Source organism: Pinus tabuliformis, chromosome 4_1 (genome assembly GCF_031772625.1).
Source record: "Pinus tabuliformis cultivar Carrire ecotype Pingquan chromosome 4_1, CPIR1, whole genome shotgun sequence".
NCBI classification, from domain to species: Eukaryota; Viridiplantae; Streptophyta; class Pinopsida; order Pinales; family Pinaceae; genus Pinus; species Pinus tabuliformis.
The window spans coordinates 714,895,874-714,918,340 of NC_142303.1; the positions used below are offsets into that span (position 1 = coordinate 714,895,874).

The 22,467-nt window shown below is 39.3% G+C and overlaps 1 protein-coding gene across 1 annotated transcript in view; it reads left to right on the forward strand.

Moving 5' to 3' along the window:
• LOC149178128 (uncharacterized) overlaps positions 1 to 22,467 on the forward strand; it is a 104,178-nt gene that overhangs the window by 76,122 nt on the left and 5,589 nt on the right. Inside the window, 10 exon segments of the mRNA XM_089420276.1 lie at positions 15,359 to 15,539; positions 15,635 to 15,775; positions 16,174 to 16,435; positions 17,240 to 18,363; positions 18,968 to 19,107; positions 19,228 to 19,409; positions 19,557 to 20,015; positions 20,111 to 20,236; positions 20,321 to 20,386; positions 20,539 to 22,379. Of these exon segments, the coding sequence (XP_089276402.1) occupies positions 15,359 to 15,539; positions 15,635 to 15,775; positions 16,174 to 16,435; positions 17,240 to 18,363; positions 18,968 to 19,107; positions 19,228 to 19,409; positions 19,557 to 20,015; positions 20,111 to 20,236; positions 20,321 to 20,386; positions 20,539 to 22,379 (4,522 nt within the window).

The following is a 22,467-nucleotide window of genomic DNA, read 5'->3' on the forward strand; positions in this document are numbered from 1 at the left end:
ATGGAGCTATTCCATCCTTTGATATCTTCATCTTGTACAAATCATTTCATAGAGATATCACTTCTCCCGTTGTGCTTACCGAGAATAGCTCTATTAGCTTGTCATATATTTCTTTTGATGTTTCAAATTTGGAGACATAAGGAATGAGAGTCTTTGATGGATTCTATTAGAATCCTTTCAGCGCTTGTCTCATCCTTATTGTACTTGGCTAAGGCTTGAGTTTGTTACTTAGCAAAGATAATGATATTCCATTTGATGTGATCTAGAAGTTCATTCTCTTTGAGAAGTAAATCAATCCTCTTCTTCCATGCAAGGAAGTTAGTGGTCCCAACCGTTTTGTTTCTTTCTTTGCAAAAAGACATTGAGGTATATTCAGAAGGGGACATATACTTACTTGATAGATTTTGAGATGTAGTGGACTTGCTTTCTTCTTGAAGACTTGATGGCTTGCCTTCCTTAGATTTTGATGTTATTCAAGTTGCTTTCTTCAAATGGACTTGTTTGATGATGAGATTTACTTGATGACTTGTCTTGTAGTGCTTTTCCTTTTTGAAGATGGTGTAGCTTGATGTAGGTCCTTCTTTGATTTTCTCTTCTTGTAGGTGCCTTTATACAAAAGGCTTCTCCTCTTGCTTTGTAGTCTTCTTGTAGTCCTTTCTTGTTCTTGATGTGATTGAGACTTCTTGACTTGATGCTTCAACCTTGTAGTTGACCTTGAGATGTTCTTCCTTGATGAGTCACCTTATGAGTGTTCTTGAGATGCCCTTTCCTTGATGTGTCACCTTAGCTCTGATACCATGTTGAAGAATCAAAGGTAGTTATGTATTGTAGGATTCTTCTAGAATTGATAACTTGATCTTCTTCTTCTTCTTATTAGTGTGTGTGTTTACTTCATCAAATGGCTACCAAAACACAAGAAACAAGAACACATGATGTTGGCTCTATGCCAGGGCAAAACCTCTTTCTTAGAGAGGAAAACCCTTTCGTAAATTTCTCTTATTGAAGATTCTATTGATCAATGCCAAGCAGTAGACCTTTGACAAAAAGATCCTCCAAGCACAAGTCAAGCCCTTTCAAGATCACTTCCTCTTGCAACACTTCATCCTCCCTCTTCCGACACTTCGTCTTCCTCCTTCCAACACTTTGTTCTTCTTCTTCCGACAACTGTAGAAACCCTAGATTGTATGCCCTAGAGTGATCATTGTCTTTTTTATTCCTTCGCTTGAGATGGAGCCTTTCTAACTTAAGAAGATGAACTTGTCATCTCCCAACCGGGCCTTCTTTTGTTCACAAAGATTGCAGACTTAGAGCAGCGGTAATTCAACCCTAATTCTTCGCACGTGTGAGGGGATAACTTCACAAAAACTATGTTAGATTCCTTCTTCTTCCTTCGCTTGTGTAGGCTTCTTTCTCGCTTGAATGAGAGGCCTTATAGGCACTCTTTTCTAGCCCAAATACTTCTCCTTTATGATTGCAATACGAGAGCTTGATATGACAACATCATAGCCTTCTTGCCTTTGCACGTGTGGTGACTGCAATTAGCCCTAGAACAGTTACCAAAAACTCGCTTTACTTCCTTCTTCGCTGCACTTGGAGACCTGTTTCCTTGACTTCTTCGTACCCTTTACTTGTCCTCTTTCTGCCTGATTTCAGAGATGATATGATTATACTTTGAGGAGGTTGAATGGTTCCTTATATAGGAGCGTGTCTCCTTCTTTTAGGCCCTTCTTTTAGGCTGACATGAAGACTTGAAGCCAAGTTGCTCTATATAATTCGAATTGCCTCTTTTGATGGTGCCAACGCTTGGAGGAGGTTTATGAATTTGCTTGGAGGTCTTCTTATGACTCTAATACATATTATTACATAGTGTAACAAGCCCATAAGGGTCTTTAATAAATGCATTGACTCTTTGACTTCCTAGAAGCACTTAAATATGTGCTTGACCTAATCAATGAGCAAGAAACTCATTGTTATAAATAGCAAAAATAATATTTCCTTTTCTTTACAAGTACAAAGATCGGAATTACATTTATGAAGACCGAACCTAGTTACAGTTTCTTCATCAACTTGAAGGGTTCAAGATGAGTCATCGATTGGAGTTAGATAGTGGCCATTGGTTGCTCAATGTGAGATTATAAGAGAAAATTGATGGGGTGCTTGGAAATCACATTCGAGACAAAATTGCAATGATAGCAAGGGCATAGTGATAGTGTGAAAGACACTAGAAGCGGGGTTTCAAAAAAGAATTTGAGGAGAGAATTGCCAGAGAAATTCTTCACCGAGATTCCATTATTTCCAGAAGAGAAAGGAGGCCAAATTGTTTTGCAAAGAGAAGGCTAAATGAGGCAGCGCGTGAAGCTAGTTCAACCAGTGCGATTAGCTAAAGGCTTGATTGAGTAGCCAAATTGATCCAATGAGTTACTAGCCTAGGAACACTAGGGCAAAGTTTGATCTCAGAGCTAGGGCTTCGGATATCTCACAATCCCACTGTCAAAATTTCTTCAAATTTGGAGAAGACCTTGAGGACACACCAGTGCAGTAGAGGTTAGGAGATCGAACTTTTTCCATGGCTACTTTGTTAGGAAAATGATGGCGAAGGTGGCCCAACATGGCTAGACCTAGAAAGAGGGGGGAAAGTTGAAGAAAAGGAGGTTTTAAGGTGATAACCTTATGGCGGTTTGTGCCTAATTCCTTTGGGGATATGGAGTCATGAAGAATTATGAGAAAGGATCTCGTTTCTAGCTCAAGGAGTCTATAAGGGAAACTTCGTTCAACGTTAGGGAAAAAAAGAGAGTGATCTTAAAGCATTTATACTTTGTTTGCAAGTGAAGTGACTTATCAAGATAAATCTAATCTCTAGGAAAATTCTTTCAACAAACATGGCCCATACATAGAGATATGCTATATAGAAACATAATGCCACAATGAAGCAGCGAATGCATGCAACAATTAGCCCTAAAATAACGAAAATCCCATGATCAATATATGTGACAAAGTAAAAGAAAATAACATCAAAATCATACTTACATGTGAGAGAATATATCCAACCATCAAAACATTTGCCAATAAAGAAGTTGCAAGATAAGAAAATGCAATCCAAACATCGAAATTCATCCATGCCCCAATTCATCCACCATGAAGGAAATGCGAAGTTGTCGAGAGAGAGAATGATCCAATCCAAGTGATGATACAAAATGAATTCATGTCAGTCCTATATATACACTTATTAGGAGTCGAATTACCTAATTGGTTCTACATTATCCCCTAGAATAAAATAATGTGGAAAGTAACTAAATTTGGTGACAAGCCCACTAAACTAGCTCATAAATAAAATAGGGCATCTTGGCCCTATTTCAGAGAATTTCAGAGAAGAATTTATATTATCACAGTCTGAAGAAAAAGGATGTGAAGTAAAGCGAGGTTCTAAACTCTAGTTTTTGTATATGTTTTAGGGTAATCTTGCCATCATAGGTGTAAAGGACGAAGAGAAGGCTGTCACAGTTGTGAAGAACTAAATTATGTCTGTTATTCAAAGTCTGTTGCAACAGTGAGGACGAAATTTTTGCAGTAGTAGGGAGTTGAAGTGGAAGAAGGTAGAAAGTTAATATATTGCAGTAGTGAAGGCCGAGGAGAGGAAAGTTTGTTGCAACAGTGGTATAATCCTTCTAAGGGGTTGAAGTGGAAGAAGGCCTAAAGTCTAAAGCAAGCCAAGGTTGAAGAAGAAGTCAAGAAGGAGGTGTTGATTTGGAGTTGCATCGAATGTGCTCTAAGCTTCAAGTTTTGTAGGAAGGTTTGGGCACATGTATTCCAAAGAACCCAAAAAGAATTTTGGGAAATTCCACACGGAAGTGATTTTTTTAAAATAATTAATATTTTTAATGGGCTTCCTAAGACTAAACCTAGGAAACTAAAAATATTAATGGGTAATAATCTAATCAAGGGTGAAACTTCTTGAAAAAGCTATGGATCAAGCCTAAACGCTTTGAGCCTTTGATTAAGATGTAATCTAGGCCGTTGGTTGTCCAACAGGAAGATATAAGAAGGGGCTTGAGGGTCATTTTGAAAACACACAGAGAGATAGAGAAAATCGATTTTATGAAGTGAGAAGTTCTGAGGAGGAAAAATTGATTGAGGAAATCTCTTGCAGTTGAGGGGTAGGGATAACAACTTTCGGAGAGAGAGATTCTCAACCGAAGATACATCAACAGAGAGGGGCAGTGAATGATCCAGAAGCCTTGACGCAGAGGCTGACGTAGGGCCAGTAGGGCCACGTAGAACCAGCTCAAAGGGAGAGAGAGGAGTCCGAAATCTGTAGAGGAATTTGATTTTCAGAAATTGGGAGCCGGGGTGTGAGACCGGGAGGCAGAAATTGAATTTCCTAGGCAGCAGATCGACCAACCAGAGAAGTGACGCAACACCCAGAGAGCTTGACACTAGGCTGACGCAGACACTGACACTGTGCAGAGGCAGCCAGAAAAGCCGGTGTGCAGTCAGTTTGAGGCTATATCAACCAAGATTTCTTAGTGATTGTGTGAGGTAAAGTCACAGAGCTTCTTCCAATATTTTTCTTTGTAACTGAATAACCCTGTGAGGTATTTAGTGATGTATTTAAATTTTTCTACTGCTTAATAATAATAAACCCTCAGAGCTGCTGCACCGGTTTTCTCGCATTGGGTTTTTCCAAGGACTATTTGTCCAAAAATAACTATGTCCTATGTGTTTCTATTTTCCTTGCTCAGTTTCTATGTTTTAGAATCATATTTAATTGGTGTAGGATGCTTCAATAATTTACTTCAATGTTTCATGAAGAAATTTGAAACAAGCTTGTAATGTAATTTACAATCTAGGTGAAGTAGATTCAGCTGGTTGTAATAGGATTCCTTAGACTATTAGATCTAGGAATTTTCACAAGAGAAAGGAGCAGAAGGTTGACTATCGTTGACTAAGGATCTTGTGTCTTGGTCTTGGAGTGGCAGACAGGTCTAAGGTCTTGGTCTTGGTATTCGTCAATTGGAATCTCTATAAGAAGAGTTTGTTCGGGTTTTCCTCTCAAAGAGTGAGAGGTTTTGGCCCTCGCTGGTAGCCTATATTTTGTGTCTCTTGTCTCTTTATGGTTCATGCATTAGTAATTGTTTGATGAAGAAGAACACTAATAACCTAACTAAAAGAAGATCCTAATATAAAGAAGTAAAAAACTCTCACAAGCAATTACTAATAGAAGAGAAATCACATAATCACTATGCCCTAGATTTCTCAATAGTGGGGTCACATCAATAACCTTATGGGTCTTCAAGTAGGTTGAAAATGCCTGTAGACTATCTGTAAGGGCTTAGATGATGGAATAAATGATGCCACATTAGTTTACAAGTCCTAGGTCACTTGCCAAGTGTATGGTGCAACTATGAGGCCCACTGAGCATGGCGTACCAGGTGCATCTTCCTCGTCCAATAGGTGGATCTCGGGCAATCTCTGAACATCTCTGGGGATCCATGGAGTGCTGTCTACTACTGTGGAGGCCCATTGCTCTCTACACACGCCCTACATATGCCAATGTAGCCCTCTAGAGAGTTAGGACCCTGTATAAAAAAGGCCAAACTCAGAATGGTCACCATCTGCAATCCTACATAAGATCCAATGCGTCCCCTAGCCGTCCAACACAATAGTCGTTAAAGTAATAAGGTAAAAGAGCTTACAAACCATCGACAACAAGTGGACAGTTTATAATGGCATGCGCTTCCATAGTAGGTTTTGGCATGTGGTAATGTCTCCAAGCTCCAAAAGGGGTTAACCAAGTACCTTATTAGGTGGTTTCTACCTTTAGAGGGGATAATGTGTCCAAAGTACATCCTTCAAATGATGGTGGAGTGAAAGGGGCAATCCTAGGCCACATATGATGGTACAAGGGTAGCTAGAAGAAAGGAGGCCCACACCAGGGTATATAATGTATAGGCGAGAGCAATCATGGTACATGAGATGCCCCATCCTTGATTTGTCCACCCTTCTTTATATGCCTTTCGCCTTTTATGAATTTTCTTTAATTAACTGCTCGTGGCTCAAAGGATAAGAGCATGATGTGTAAGATATATCTAGATACCCCCTTTCTGGTACGACAGCTCATTGCCCACTGGGGGTTGGGACAATCATGGGTTCCTGAATGATAAAAAAGGATGATGTAGGGCCCATGGAACTAGGGTTATGGCCATAGCTCATGTATTGTCTTTTGCCCACGTGCTAAATATGTTTGTCCCAACCATCTTTTGCATCTTGTGGTACATTTTCCTGTTGAATGTGGCCATTTATGCTTTTACTTTTTCTTTTCAGTTGCTTCAACATTCGGGGCATAATTCCAAGCCTTACCCAAGGTGGGGGCACGGGAAAGGGGAGGCTAACCCTATGTGTATCCAGTGAGGAAATGTGGACCCAGGTGGGAGAGATGATGAATGGGGTTATAATAAGTAGAAGGGGAGTGACGTATGTGGACAAGGGAGTGGGATCACGAAACCAAAATTGGGGTTTCCTAAGTAGTACCACCCTAAAACCAAATGGTTAGTAAAGGAGATCCGACGGAACTAGGATCCAAGGGTAACATCCAAAACAGGTCAAGGGAACAAAAGTACAAACCTAGCCTACTCTTTCCATCAAATACCCCCCATTAATCTATGTCTGTAAGTGTCCATGATAAGCAAACTGAATACTAAATTACCAAATGTCAAGACATACCTTTAGGTTCAGGAGGCCCACCTTCAAACAGACGATCAAGACAGATGGGTGAGGGACCACATGGTTGGGTTAGGTGGCGGAGAAATGGCACAATGAGCTAGTTGGTGGTTGCAAGGGGCTGCTAGATGCCGTATGAGGACCATCTTGGAGAAATTTTTTCTCTTAGGGATATCACCCACAAAGTCATGGGTAACAGGTTTCATGCTCAAGAGAAATTTACTTTTAGGTCAAGCTCCCATTGAGTGCTTCTAGGCTTGTCATAAAGTCAATTGAGTCATTGTCATGTATTGAAGACCCATTTGGGCATGTTACATATTGTAAAGAAAATTTATTTGAGTCAAAATATAGTCAAAAGACCCTCCAAGGCCTCGTCATCACACAAAGATCAAGTCGACCTACATGAAGAGACAAGTTGGCCTAAAGGAGCAATTCGACCCATTGAGAAGCCTATATAAAGAGGACTTCGACTTGATTCGGAGATACTTTACTCTCACAAACATGAGTTCGATCATAAGGACTAGAAGAATTGCGAAAAAGAGGAAGACAAAGGAAGGAGGAAATGTTGAGCTATTTGGATTTTTTTTCGGGCTACTTCTCTCCACATGTGCGAATAAATTAGGGCACATATTGTTGCAGGGAAGCCGAGTGGCAGAAGTGAAGTTAGGTCACCAAGAAGAGTTATTTTGGACGCTGAGTTCTCTAGAAGAGAGAATCTACCCAGGCAAAGAAAAGTTGCAGTTGAACTTGCAGTAGTAGTTGCAGTTTTTGCACAAGTCAAAGTTGTAGTTTTTTGTCGAGTTGAAGTTGCAATTTCTGGGCACGTCAAAGTTGCAATTGTAGTTGCTGAGTATGTCGAAGTTGTTGGAAGGAGAAGCTATTCAAAGAAGAAGCATTGACTTGGTCTTGCAGGGGTTCTTGGTCAAGGGTCTAGGTGAATTTGTCAATTGAAGATTCTATAAGAAGAAGAATTCTTGTCAGTTTTCCTCTTAGGGTTGAGAGGTTTTGGCCTTGGCAGATCACCTGCATCTTGTGTCCTTTGTCTCATTGTTCTTTATGGTTTACTAGCTATTTGATAAAGAAGAACACATAACAATAATCAAGTACAAGAAGAACCTAATTAAGAAAAATAAAAATTCCTCATAAACAGTTACCATTATAAGAGAAATCATCTAATATCTCTGCCCTAGTTTTCTCAACACCTTGACTTCTCCGTTCTAGCTGTCTACCTACAACAAGCTATGGGGAGTAGTCCGTATGAAATGTGAAGATGGAAAGACTCGTCGCAACCGACTAGTCTCAGAGACAGAACTGAATGGCCTAGCAACTTGGTTAATTTAGCAAGTTCAATCATTAGATTTAGATTATTTGAAAGACTAGTGCCTTGATGGAGTCAAGTACTTTCTTTATATAAGTTATTCACCAAGTAATTGGATGAACAACTGCTTCCTTAGGATGCTTCACTATCCTAAATGAGATGTGACACCTAAGAATTTAATTGAGATGCAAGATGTTGGTTTATTTTAGATTAGATGCTTAACTAGATGAATCCTTTCCCTTAGCTATTTTGAAACTAGTCTCCAGAGTAGGTTGTGGAGAGAAGCCCAGGGGAAGATAGAAATGGCTATATTAATGATACTTCAATTGGAAATCTAAACATTCGATGCCTTTGGCATTGCAGAGACTGTGGCTTTGACATCTGCAAGGTCAATGTGTTAACCACTAAAGAGGGTCTAGACTTCATAAGCTAGATGAGAAAGGAGATCCAAGAGTCTTTCAAACAGGCTTATGCTTTAAATGCAGGGCTCATCATATGATACAAATGCAGGCTGAGTGATTACCTTTAGTGAGATTGTTAAATTTCTTAAGCACTTGGAGACAAATTACAACGATATTTGAACAATGAAATACTTAAATCAATATACTATGACAATCTTCACTAAAAGAGGAGATGCTCAATGGAACAAGATAAAAGGCGCCGAAATGTGTGAAAATTCGAGAATCCACCAGAATCACTACTGCAATAAACTGATATTACTTCTTCTACTTGTTAATCCATGCAAGTTATTTAGGGTGTTCTACTATAAATATCGAAGTAAATACAACTGCAGCCTACACCATTTAAATTTATAAGCGGAAACAAGAAACTGAACAGGAAATAGATACAACACAATGACATTGTTATTTTTGGACAAAAGTCCCCAGAAAAACCCAATGCGGGAAAACAGTGCAACAAATCTGAGGGTTTTATTGTTATGCAATAGTAAATCTGAGTACAATTTGTTGGAAGCCCAACTGGCTATTCGATACAGAGAGAAATTGGAAAAAATAAATAGTGAGATGATCTCACCCCATCACTGGAAGAATTTGACCCTTATCTCATTGGAAGGAGGCTTTGCTTTCCTTCTTTGTCAGCCTCTGCGCAGATCTGCATCAACCCTATGTAGTTTCTTCGTCACCTCTGTTGGGGACTGCGCTGCTCCTCTTCTAGATCCTCTGCTGCCCATAAACTTTTATTTTTTGCCTCTGATCTCACACCCCGATTCCTGGCTTCTTAAACTCGATTTCTTTAGCATGAATTCGATCTCCCTCTAGGCTCTGTGCTTCCTCTGGGTCAGCTTTGTGTGGGCTAGCGTCAACCTCTCTCTAGACGTTGTTATGCCCTCTCTGTCTTGTACTCTCCGGCCTAGGAAAACTTCCCTCTTTTGGATAATATCTCTGCCCCTCAGTGCAAAAGATCACTTCGAAATTCTTTCTGGTAGTTGCTCTGCTTTGGAAAATAGATCTTCTTTTCTTCACTCGATGTGTTCTCCAAGTGCCCATCAAGCCTTCTCTTATAATCCTCTTGTTGATCAATCAACGACCTAGATTAGATCTTAATCAATGTCTAGGATCATATTGACTTGATCTCTGCCTTCTTCTAGAAGTTTCACTCATACTTTAGATTAATACCCATTAATTATTTTAATTTCCTAAGTTTAGACTTAAGATCCCATTAAAAATAATTAATTATTTTAATAAAATTGTCTCTGTGTGGAATTTCCCAAAACGATTTCTGGGTATTGGAGAATGCATGTGTCTAAGCCTACCTACAAAATTCGAGACTTAGAGCACATCCGATGGTACTAGAAATCAACACTCCGTCTTAGCAAGGAATGTGCTCTAGCAATGCACCCTTCTGAAGCATCACTCTGTTCTGTAAGATCTCCTTCTGCGCTGTTGATGTCTGACATCCTATCCACCAACTACTACACAAATGTTGCATTTGTACTGCTGCTGACCCTGCCACTGTCAACATTGCATCCGTAATGCAACTCCCTCTCAATTCTGCATTCGTGCTGCTGCTTGTACTGCCACTGCCAACTGCATCTGCACTGCAACCTTTTCCCACTGTTGTTGCTACTGCAGCGGAAAAACATCCCAAATTACTGAATTGGTGTTCAGTATGATGCATCTCGCTGCTGGAGTCTGATTGCTGTTAGTCTCCGCGCTGACCCTCTGATTCCTCTGCGCTCTTGTTGACGTCTGCTCTGTGCCATCTGCACTATTTCCAACTCTGCTTTGCGCTGCTCGGTCTCTGGCACTCCTAATCACTGTAATTGTCACTCTTGCACTCCTTTGCACCTACTGACACTAGTCCATCCTGTTACATCTGATTTGGGCTCCTGTAGCAAGGAATTGATCCGAGAGGTGTGCTCCTTAACGATCTTGCCCATCTGTAGCTCTTCTGAACTACAACTCTAAATCAGCCCACCTCGCTCCTGGAGGTATCTCGACTCTCATGGCAAACTCATCCTCCTCGATCTTCGCGGCCGCAACCTTTAGATCATGCTTCTCATCTTGGTCCTTGTCCCTGAGAGGACACTGTGTTGCGCAGTGACCCATTTCACCACACCTAAAGCATTTAAATTTTGAAATGTCCTTCTTCCGCTTCTGTTGCTCCTGTTGCCCCTTGGATGCAAGGGCTGCATTCTCAACCTTCTCCTTGGGCTTCGATCCACTATTGTCGCTTCCGTCAAGTTTACACTTGACCAAGTCTCTCCTTAGATCCTCTTGCTTAAGAGACGCCCAGATCTCATCCCAATTTGGCAAGGTCGCGCTGTCAAGGACACTCTAGACAAAGACTTGCCAATCTTCGAAAACATAATTAGGGCCAGTCTTACCATCTCGAACCCTTGAGGTGTAGACCCCACAACTGCTAACTCATCTCAGGTCTCCTGAAGCTTCGTGAGGAACGGATCAATGCGTTCCCCCTTCTACATCTGTATGGATCTCATCTTCTGCTCTAGGTACGTCTTCCGCTCGAAAGATCCCTGATACAACGTAGACAACACATCCCACATATCCTTAGTAGTCCCTTTGCTAGCGATGTGACGGACTACATGATCCTTCACTATGTCGAGGATCATTCTCTTTGTCTTCGCCATTTCTCCTCTGTACTTGAGCGGATTTGGATCCACAAGCACAACCATCACGTTGTTGACGTAGGATTTGAGAAAATGTTCATCTAGAAGGCACAACATCCTTGCCTTCCAGATTACATAGTTGGATGCCCCATCCAACCTGTCCTGATCTCTTAGTCCACTGGATGCCATCTCTGCCAAATAGAACGTCGAATGACCTCCTCTCTCCTCTGTGTAGCTGTTGGGCTAGCCTATGCACTCCCTGCTAGAGTCATTTGATCTGTTGCCCCTTGCTGCTGCTCAGCTGATGAGAATTCAGACTTCTTGGTTGGAAGTCCTTTGTGGAAGAATTCCTTCAACTGTCTCTCTCTTCCCTCTGATGTCTTTCTGCTTAGCAATTGCCTGCAGAAAATTGCGTCCCACCAGAAAAACCCCTCTTCATTGAATCCTTTGTTGCATTGCTCCCTTTGTCGTTGATATATTTCGATCTAGAAATCTTACCTCTCTGTCGACTCACTCAGAGAGAGATTTACTACGAAAATCTAGCCCTCTTGTCCTGAACTGCTCAAACTACCTGGGGATTCAAATTACTTCCTCTACAGGAATTTCGAATTCCCTTCTTCCTTCAGCGCTGGGTCTTTCGGCTCTGTTCTTCTTGCTTCACCTACAACTCCGATACCATGTGAAAATTCAAGAAATCACCCGAATCGCTACTGCAACAAACTGATATTACTTCTACTTGTTAATCCATGCAAGTTATTTACGGTGTTCTACTGCGAATATCGAAGTAAATACAACTGCAACCTACAACATTTAAATTTATAAGCAGAAACAAGAAACTGAACAAGAAATAGATACAACACAATGACACCGTTATTTTTGGACAAACGTCTGCTGTAAAACCCAATGCGGGTAAACCGGTGCAACAACTCTGAGGGTTTTATTATTATGCAATAGTAAATCTGAGTACAATTCGTTTGAACCCTGCCTGGCTATTTGATACAAAGAGAAACTGGACAAAACAAATAGTGAGATGATCTCACCCTGTCACTAGAAGAATTTGACCCTGATCTCTATGGAAGGAGGCTCTGCGTCCCTTCTGCAGCAGCCTTTGTGCAGATCTGAGTCAACCCTATGCAGTTTCTGCGTCAACCCTACGCAGTTTCTACGTCACGTTTGCTGGGGATTGCGCTTCTCCTCTTCCGGATCCTCTGTTGCCTAGAAACTTCGATTTTCTGCCTCCCGGTCTCACACCTTGTCTCCCGACCTCTGAAACTCGATTTCTTCAACAGGAATTTGATCCCCCTCCAGGCTCTGTGCTGGCACTGCGTTAGCTTTGCATGAGCTAGCATCAACCTCTCGCTGGACGTCGTTCTGCCCTCTCTGTCTTGTACTCTTCGGCCCAGAGAAACTTCCCTCTTCCGGAAACTATCTTTGCCCCTCACTGCAAAAGATCACTTCGAAATTCTTTCCAGCAGCTGCTCTGCTTCAGAAAATCGATCTGTTGATCTTCACTTGATGTGTTCTCCAAGTGCCCATCAAACCTTCTCTTATAATCCTCTCGTTGGTCAATCAACGACCCAGATTAGATCCTAATCAATGGCTAGGGTCATATTGACTGGATCTCTGCCTTCTTCTAGAAGTTTCACCCACAGTTTAGATTAATACCCATTAATTATTTTAATTTCCTAAGTTTAGACTTAGGGTCTCATTAAAAATAATTGATTATTTTAATAAAACTGTCTCCTCGTGGAATTTCCCAAAACGATTTTTGGGTATTGGAGAATGCATGTGTCTAAGCCTCACAAAATTTGAGACTTAGAGCACATCCGATGCTACCAAAAATCAACAAAATGTTATCAAGATCAAGACAATTGCTCATGAAATATAACAATGCTAGAATGCCAATTAGATAATGACCAAAAACAAAAGAGTGCCATTGTGACAATTAGATGCAAGAAAGAGAGAGAGCTTAAAAACAATTAGCAATTCCTTTTATCACGATTATGATTATCGATTGACTTGATTAGCAAGAATGTAAAATTAGATATAGAGCTCGCTTGCAATAAATAATATTAATTACACTTGTCACAAAAGAAATTTTCACAATAAACAACCATAATAAGCAAAGTATCCAATTATTCAATTATCCACTTCATGTGATAGCAATAACAAGTAAAAATATCCTGTAGAGCCAATGTCACAATGAAATTAAAGAAAAGAGCATTTGGTTCCTTAGAGCAATGAGCCAATCCGATTAACCTTTTAGAGCATTTATGAATTAGATTCACCAATTATGTTCTTTGAAGCAATGAAAAGCACTTAAGTGCAAAATGCTAATGCGCGAGATGACAAGACACTAATGAATCTTTTGACCAAACTTTAAGTCCAAATCACTACTTGGTAATCCATGCAAGTTATTTACTGTGTTCTACGGTAAATATCGGTGTAAATACAACTGCAATATTCACTATTAAAAATAATATGCCGAAACAAGAAACTGAACAAGAAAGAGATACAACACACATCTACGAAATCCCTTCAGCAAATATTAAAATAAATTCTACTGTAGTTATCACACAATTACCCAGAGAAAAATACATGCACAAGAGCCAATCACATCAACACAGTTATTTTTGGACAATTGTCGCTGAAAAAACCCAATGTGGGAAAATCGGTGTAGCAGATGAGGGCTTTATTAATCTTCAACAGCAATTGCTTTTACAAGGAATGGTTCTACAGAGAAACGGAAAGAAAACCCCTGAGACTTTCCCTTTAAGACCTTTTGACACTTTGGAGACCCAGCTCCCACTTCTGCGTCACTCTTGCGTCACTCTGTGTGGCCCAGCGTGGCTCTGCGTCAGCCTTCGTAAGCTCGGCGTCTCTCCTATGGATTGTGTCTCTCTCTGCACTGTCTCCCATTGTCCCTGCATCACCTCCTCCTCTGTCACTGCCTGCTGGTGATACCCTCCTCTTCCTCCACCTTGCAACTCTCCCTCTGGAATCGATCTCCTCTACTTGAGAATTGATTTTCCTTGAGATACTGAGTATCTGCCGGTGTGTCTCCAAATGATCCTCAAGTCTTCTTTTATACTTTTCTTGTTGACGAATCAACGACCGAGATTAAGTCCCTAATCAATGACTAAGATTAAAACAGACTTGATCCTCGTCTCTTAGAAGCTTCTCACCCTTATCTTTATTAATACCCATTAATATTTTTATTTTCCTAAGTTTAGATTTAGCAGCCCATTAAAAATATTAGTTATTTTAATAACTCCTCATCGGGGTGGAAATTCTCAAAACGATTTCTGAGTCTTGGAGATCTCATGTGCCTTAGCCTCTCCTCCAAATTTCAAGGCTAGAGCACATCCGATGCTACCAAAAATCAACAAATAGGATCAATTCAACCTTTTCAAGAAAGTATTGATGTTTGGTCCTTTCCCCTCACCTTGTCCGAGATAGGAACATCATTGGTTGCTACGTTCCATCCCCGAACTTGGGTTGGGTCCATTTGGCCCCTTGTGGTCCCATTTCTCAATAAAGATTATTCATCAAGGACCATTTCCCAAGGATTATAGGGATTGAGAATCTTGTTTATAAGCCTATCCTTTCTCCCTCAACCCTCCAATCCTCACCCCTTACCCTTGGTGGACCAACTCCCTTGCTTAAAGAGCAAGCAAGTTCCATTCTTTACTCCATCCTTTTGGAAAGGGTTTTCAGGGTCACTTCTCACCTATCCATTGACATATACGTTACAAGTGATCCCTACACAACCGGGACTCCTCCCATTGGTGAAATTACGTAAAGAGCAGGGAGACTTAGCCGTGGTGATAGTGGGTTAAGCCTCCACCGTTGCCCTTAACCTAGCAGTTGCCCTCTTAGGAACCCCTTTAGGTCCCCTGCTGGTTTGAATGGTAACAAGACTCACCCCATGTGCCCTTCTGCTGGTACAGTTATGAGTTGTGGTGCACTCTCTGTCATCAGATTCAGTTGGTCAATTCTTTGGGAAATCTGTTGTTGTGATTTTTGGGAGTTTTTGTTAACTTAGATTGAGATGCTCGTCATCAATGTCCTTTATTTTAAACAAATTTTGAAGGATGCAAGCTTGAACAAATTATATTATTTTCATACTAAACAAACATTAAAGATAATCATGACTACATGCAATAAAACAGTTGGACACATTTGATAAATAATTGTTGAAAATTAACGTATCTTTTTCTTTTTGTTCATGGCAGACCTGGATAGTAAATTTAGATATTTCCTCAATGAAGATTCAGAAAGTACCACAGTGGGAACTGTTGTGAGTCTTCTGATACGAACTGCTCAAAAAGTTCCAAGGCTTGCAGAGGCTCGATCCCAGCAACTCATCCCTCTCTTTTTAACATTTCTTGGTTATTCTAACCAGGATAGTGCCAGGTATGGTTGAACATTCCAGTTTTTTACTTCGTATTGTACTCAGTTCTGTTGGGTTTACTAAACATGACTTAGTTGTAAATTGTCCTATGTTTCAGTGTTGAAATCTATGACGAGAGCCAATGTAAAGGGAAGGAGAAGAGAGACATTATCAAGGAATGGCTAATTTTGATTAAAGAAATGAGAAACCCCAGATCATGTTTTAGAAGTCATTTTCTTAAGGAAATCCTTACTAACAGGTGGGTTTAGAGCATTTGCCTGTTTAGTCTATATTCTGGGTGTCTTTCCTGACATCTCAAATGCGTATTTTGTTCTATCATTTAAGAAAGCTAAACTCTTTGAGTTTTGTGTGCTTGACTTTTGTTTTTCTCCTCTGTGACAAAGATTATTTTGACATCATTATATTTCAAGGTTTCAATTCAGTTTTGTTGTAGGATTGAAATGCATATATTGGTTGCTTTATTTGATTGTGTCCTTGATTAAATCCATTGGAGTACACACAGTTCGGTTGAAACTTGAAGTGTGTGTAGGGCCAATCTTTTCTAACGCTGATGTATTTGAAATATTTTTTATTATTCTCACCTATGTCTGCTGTTGTGGAACTCATCTAACAATTCATGTAATGAACCTTTTGTAGGCTTCTAGAGCAAAGTGATCCTGATATTCAGCTTAAAGTTTTGGAATGTTTGTTGAATTGGAAGGATGGTTTTTTGCTTTCATATGAGGAACATCTGAAGAAGTTAATTTCTCTGAAGACTGCACGTGAAGAAGTGACGACATGGAGTCTGTCTAAAGAGAGTCAACAGATTGAAGAGGGTCACAGGGACAAATTGATTCCTATAATTATACGGATACTCATATCAAAGGTCAAGAAGATTAAGGGTGGCTCTTCAAGAAAGGTAGATATGTGTTTTTTTCCTTCTGAAAAACATAGTGTGTTAATTTTGCATTAGCTACAAATTCACTTATTGTGTATGTGAATACTTTGTTTTAATAAAAGACCAGCTTAAAAAAGGATCAAGGCAGTCCGAGGAACATTTTCTTACTTGTCCCTGCTGCTTGAAGAAAAATGTGCACATCTTGAAGGACCAAACTAGAGTCTTTGACAACTTTTGCACGTTAATGTGGAGTTTGTGAAGAGCTGTTTATTGTCCACAGAGTCACAGATTTTTGAAATTCTTCTGTCAGAATTAATGGCTAAGCTCCTTGTGCATGGATTCAGCGGTGCATTCCATTTTGTGATTTCCAAGCCATGTCCCCATCGTCCACACAATCTTTCCATGTTCTTTAGAGACAGAATAATATAGCACTTTGTTAACGTGACATAGCAACTCAGTTGCAGGTCCCAGCTTTTCATTTTTTATGCCCCGATCAAGACTTGTTTTTGACTTCCTCTGTTTGCATAACATTGGCTGCTTTAAATAATATGACACTTACTTCTGACTGCTTGCTTATATGATCATATTTTTTAATTTCCTTGGAATTTTTATTGTACTATGAATTGCATTAATTTTTTTTTGTGCATCTTTACGTGCAACTTGCAAGGAAGGTATGTATATACTTTTAAATTAAACAAATATACATTTAACTTATTGCTTTGACAAATATCTGATGAATTATTTTAGAATAGAATCTTGGATTAAAGATGATTCGTTTTGTTTTCAAGGCTTCACCAAAGCTCATCATGTTATTTTATTGTCCAGTCTGCAGGAGTTCTCCAAAGGAAGGCAGTTCTGTGGTTTTTGGCACAGCTTGAAGTGAATGAGTTGGCTCCCTTTTTCATTTTGCTTTTGAAATCTCTTCAAAATGCATTTATTGATGAGCATACCTCAATCTGTGGATCAAAATATTCTTGGGAAGCTGCTATAGAACAAGGCACATCAATGGATTTCATTAATTTGATTAGTATCGAAGGAGTTGCTACTTTGCCATACAAAAAGAAATCAGGATTTTTGCATGTAGTGAAGGATGTTTTGGAGACCTTTGATGAAGCAAGAATGGTGCCTTATCTTCTCCCATTATTAGCATTTGTCCTTCGTATATTAGAATCCTGTGCATTAAGTTTAGAACATCAGAAGGATGCCATCTTCAATCACAATAGTACACAGGGGGTTGAAACTCCTGCTGACTATGAGATGCCCAATGTAGCAATGTTAGAAAAGGTAAGTGATACCGACATAACTGGGGAGCAAAAGCAACCTTATTCAGTGGACTCGAAGATGTCTGAGGCAGATAACTTCCTCATTGCAGATTTTTCTGTGCAGAAATTGGAGAATATATCGGCATCACCCATGTTAGTTGCCAGTGGGGTTCAGATTAGAAGTGTCACTATGAGGCATGGGGGGAAAGATAAGAACCCAGCATTGTTTCTTAGTGGAATGAAAGACTTGAGATCATTATGTCTCAAGGTTATTTCCATTGTGCTGAATAAATATGATTCTATTGATTATGGTTCAAATTTTTGGAATATATTTTTTACAGCAGTAAAACCATTGGTTGAGAAGTTTACACAAGAAAGTGGGAGCAACAAAACACCTAGCTCATTGTTTATTTGTTTTCTGGAAATGAGTAAAAGCTTAAAGCTTGCTTCATTTCTTCAGAGAGAGAAATCACTTGTCCCCAATATTCTGTCGATTCTGTCTGTTAAAAGTGTGTCCGAAGCGATGGTTTCAGCTATTCTGAGTTTCGTTGAGAACCTTCTGAATTTGGAGGATGGAAATGATGAAGATCAAGAGAATGTTTTGCTGCAGGAAATTCTTTTACCACATCTTGATATACTCTTCACAAGTATGCAGAATTTGGTTCAACTTCGTCGGGAGAGCAAGAGGTAGTAACTTGTTGGATTTGGAATTCCTTTGTCGCTGTCTATTTTTTCTGCTACGTTTTATGTTTTAAATTGATATTCTGTATTATCCTGTCTCCTTTAAGTTGTATGCATTGCTGAGTTTGTGTTGCAAAATTCTTCAAATATTTACTTCAAGGTTCTTAAGTGGTTAGAGCTGCCTTGAGATGAAGAAATTTGTCAAAGTTGTTTCTCGTATCCCAAAAGAGTTAAGTGACCCGAGGAAAGACTTCCTATTCTGTGAAGTTCTTCACTTGCTTGTTGCTAGTACTAACATCTATTTGATAAAGCCTATGATCTACAACTTTTCTGTAGGACTTTTTGTCTACTGTTTTTCCTCTCTGTTGCTTTGTCTTCTTTCCTTGCCTTCTTCCCATGCTTTCTTCTTTATTTTGTGATTTCTTGGTTAAAATTCTGATCTGGCTTTAATTTGCTTCCAGAATATTAGAAAATCATCCTCTCTGATCTCTCATTATGTTATCACTGAAGTTTTATGTTACGTGTAAATAGCATGTACTACTCAGAAACAGTCTTCTGTCAGATTCCATATAAATTGTCAACTTTTGACCTTCTGGTTTTTCATTATCAGGAAACGTATCACAGGTCCTGGGAAGCGTGAACTAAGAATTTTTAAATTGTTGGGAAAATATGCAACACGTTCAGAAGTAGTGAATCAATTTGTTGATTGTTTGTTACCATTCCTTGATGTCAAAAAGGTCAGCAAGAATGGTGAGTAAATGGCATGGGCAAAAGTAATTTACAGAGATTGCAGCTATATTTCAGATTTGATGTTTATTAATGTGCCATAATTGACATTTTTTAACATATTGTAGTTAATGTGATTTGCAGAGCATTTTATAGAGATTCTATGTGTTCTGAAAGAGATTTTGCCAGCTCTGGGTGACAGTAGTGTTCTTAAAATGCTAACTATGTTCAGTTCATTGCTAACTTCATCACCATTGGATATTCGAGTGGCTATTTGTGATATCCTGAAAGGGCTTTCAAAAGTTGACTCTTCCTTGGCCTTGCCTGTAAGTTAGCCGTTCTTGTTTGGTTTTGTTGAACCAGAGTTTGATATTGTTTAATGTCCCGTGATGTTAGTTTACAGTGAATTCATTGGTTATATTGGCAAAGTATGTTATTAATCATTGACCTGAATTCTTGATGCTTCCTTGCAGGCAAAACTGGTAGGTGATTTAAATGCAATATCAGTATCTACAGTTGGAGAATCTGATTATGATAAGAGGCTTGCTGCTTATGAGAAAATATCTCCTCAATTATTCTCCCAGATAGGCAAGCCATATACCTTGCTTATTCTCTCACATTGTGTGTATGACATGTCATCAGAAGACCTCTCACTCAGGCATAGTGCCTCCAGTTGTCTGCTTTCTTTTATTCAATTTTCCGCCTCTGTATTAGAAAGTGAAGAGGTAATGCAGCAGGATGATTTTCAAGATGACCTGAAAAGTGAGAAGAAACCTAATCATATAAACACAGTGAAGCAAGGACTGCTTGATTCTTGCATCAATGATTGCTGTGGAAATTGGTCTAAAGTCTCTGTTAAGCATGTCATTTATAATTTTTTTCTTGCACATGTGAAGAAGGGTATAACGAGTTCAGAGACCTCCATCCAAAGGGTATTTTTTTTATTACTTATTGTAAATTTGTATGTCACCATATTAAATATTTTATAGGTAAGCACACCATTTAACATTGTTAAATGTATCTATAGGAATGGGTGGCTTTACTGCGTTCAATGGTACTTAGCCTTTCTGGTATTGCAACTTTGAATGAATGCAAGCCTCTTTCCAGCACGGATGTAGAAGTGGACTTCTTCAACAACGTTCTTCACATTCAGGTTCGATAGCATGCCTTTCCTTTCCAGTTCTTCCTTGTGCTGAAATTAGTCTAGATGTTGACTGGAGTTTCTTTACTTATGCAGAACCATAGGAGATCAAGAGCAATGACTCGGTTTAGAAATATCCTGGATGCTGGAAATCTATCTGAGGTAAGATATAATGTTTGAGTCAGTATGCATTTATATGTTTATATCTGTGGGTGACATTGGAGTGAGATATTGTTAGTCTTTGCTCTATCCTTTTCTGATCATACCCTGCTGCAATGTATTGACATTTCTAGTGTATATGGAATGTTATGCAGGGAAATCTCATGCAAATATTTGTGCCACTCTTTTTCAGTTTGTTGTTTGAGGCCAAAGTTGACAGGGAGGGAAATGTTGTGAATTCTTGCATAGAAACCCTTGCTTGTATTGCTGGTCACATAAGATGGCACTCTTACTTCAGTTTATTGATGAGAGCATTTCGAATGATGGCTTCCAAGGAAGATAATAGAAATATACTTATACGGCTGATTTGCTCTATATTAGATAAGTTTCATTTTATTGATGGAATGCCCTCAACTGTAGAACCAGAAAAACATGATCATCAAATAGAGATTGGTGAAACAGCATTTGATAAGCCAGATATGGGGTTGAGGAGGAATGGTGAGAACAAAAATATTCTTTCCCCTGAAATACAAGAACGTCTGCAAAAGTGTGTTCTACCTGAGATAAATAAGTTGATGATATCTCCCTCAAATGTGGTTAATATTTCAGTTAGTCGTGTTGCAGTGAAGTTATTGAAACTTATGCCTTTGGAAACAATGGAGTCAGAGCTTCCTCGTATTATACAGCAAATTGCAAATCTACTGAAGAGTCGCCCTCATTCTGTAAGAGATGAGGCGAGGGCTTGCTTAGCTGCATGTGCCAAGGAATTAGGACCGCAGTATTTGCAGTTCATTGTAAAAACACTACAGACAACATTAACAAGGGGATATGAATTGCATGTTTTAGGCTATACAGTCAATTTCATCCTATTGAAAGTTTCATCTTCCCTGGACATTGGAGATATTGATTATTGTGTGCAACAGCTTCTAGAAGTTGCAGAAAATGATATTATGGGAGAGGTTGCTGAAGAAAAGGAAGTTGAAAAAATTGCCTTCAAAATGAAGGAGACAAGGAGTACCAAATCTTTTGAAAGTTTGCAGTTAATTGCTCGTAGTATTACTTTCTCTGCACATGCTAGTACATTGCTGGTACCTGTTAGACACAATCTTCATAGAACACTTACACCAAAAGAAAAAGTTAAGATTGAGTCCATGCTACGCTATTTAGCAACCGGTCTTCAGGCTAATGCATCACTAAGTCAGACAGATTTGTTTGTTTTTGTATACGGATTGATTGAGGATGGTATTGGGGAAGAAAAGATGGGTAGGAAGACTGCTTTGTTTATTAAACCTGGCCTAGCATCTTCAATATCATCGGGCTCATATAAAAATTCAATGGAGGGACCTGCAGATGATAAGCTAGATACACCCAATAGGTATCTAATTTCAGTGTTTGCACTGAGACTTCTTGAGAACTATCTGAAAAAACTCAAAGTAGATAAGAGTGATCAATATTTAATAGTGATGTTAGATCCTTTTATAGAACTACTGGGGCACTGTCTGAAATCTAAGTATGAAGGAGTTATATCACATTCTGTGAAATGTCTGGCTTGTCTATTGAGACTTCCCCTTCCATCTATTGATATTCACAGTAGCAATATTACCTTCTCAGTTTTTAATATGGTCCTTAGATCAGGAAAGAGTGACAGTCCCTTAATGCAGTCTTCTGTTAATTTACTTGTTATGCTTTTGAGACATGCAAATACAACCATCTCAAATGATCAATTAAAGATGCTTCTCCAATGCCCACTCTTTATCGATTTAGAGAGTATCTCAACTACCATTGCACTATCACTTTTGAAGGCAATTGTTAGGCGGAAGCTGCTGGTTCCAGATCTGTTTGATTTGGTCACTAGAGTAGCACGCTTGATGGTAACTAGTCAAGCTCTTCTGATTCGCCAGCAATGTAGTCAACTTATTTTACAGTTTCTTCTTGACTACCCTCTTGGTGCCAAGCGACTGCAACAACACTTGGATTTCTTAGTTGCAAACCTTAGGTAAGGAGTCATTAATTTATTACCAATCATCCAGTTTATTGTTATGTGTGCTGAATATAAATTTTCTTCTTTTAACTGCGTTTGTTGC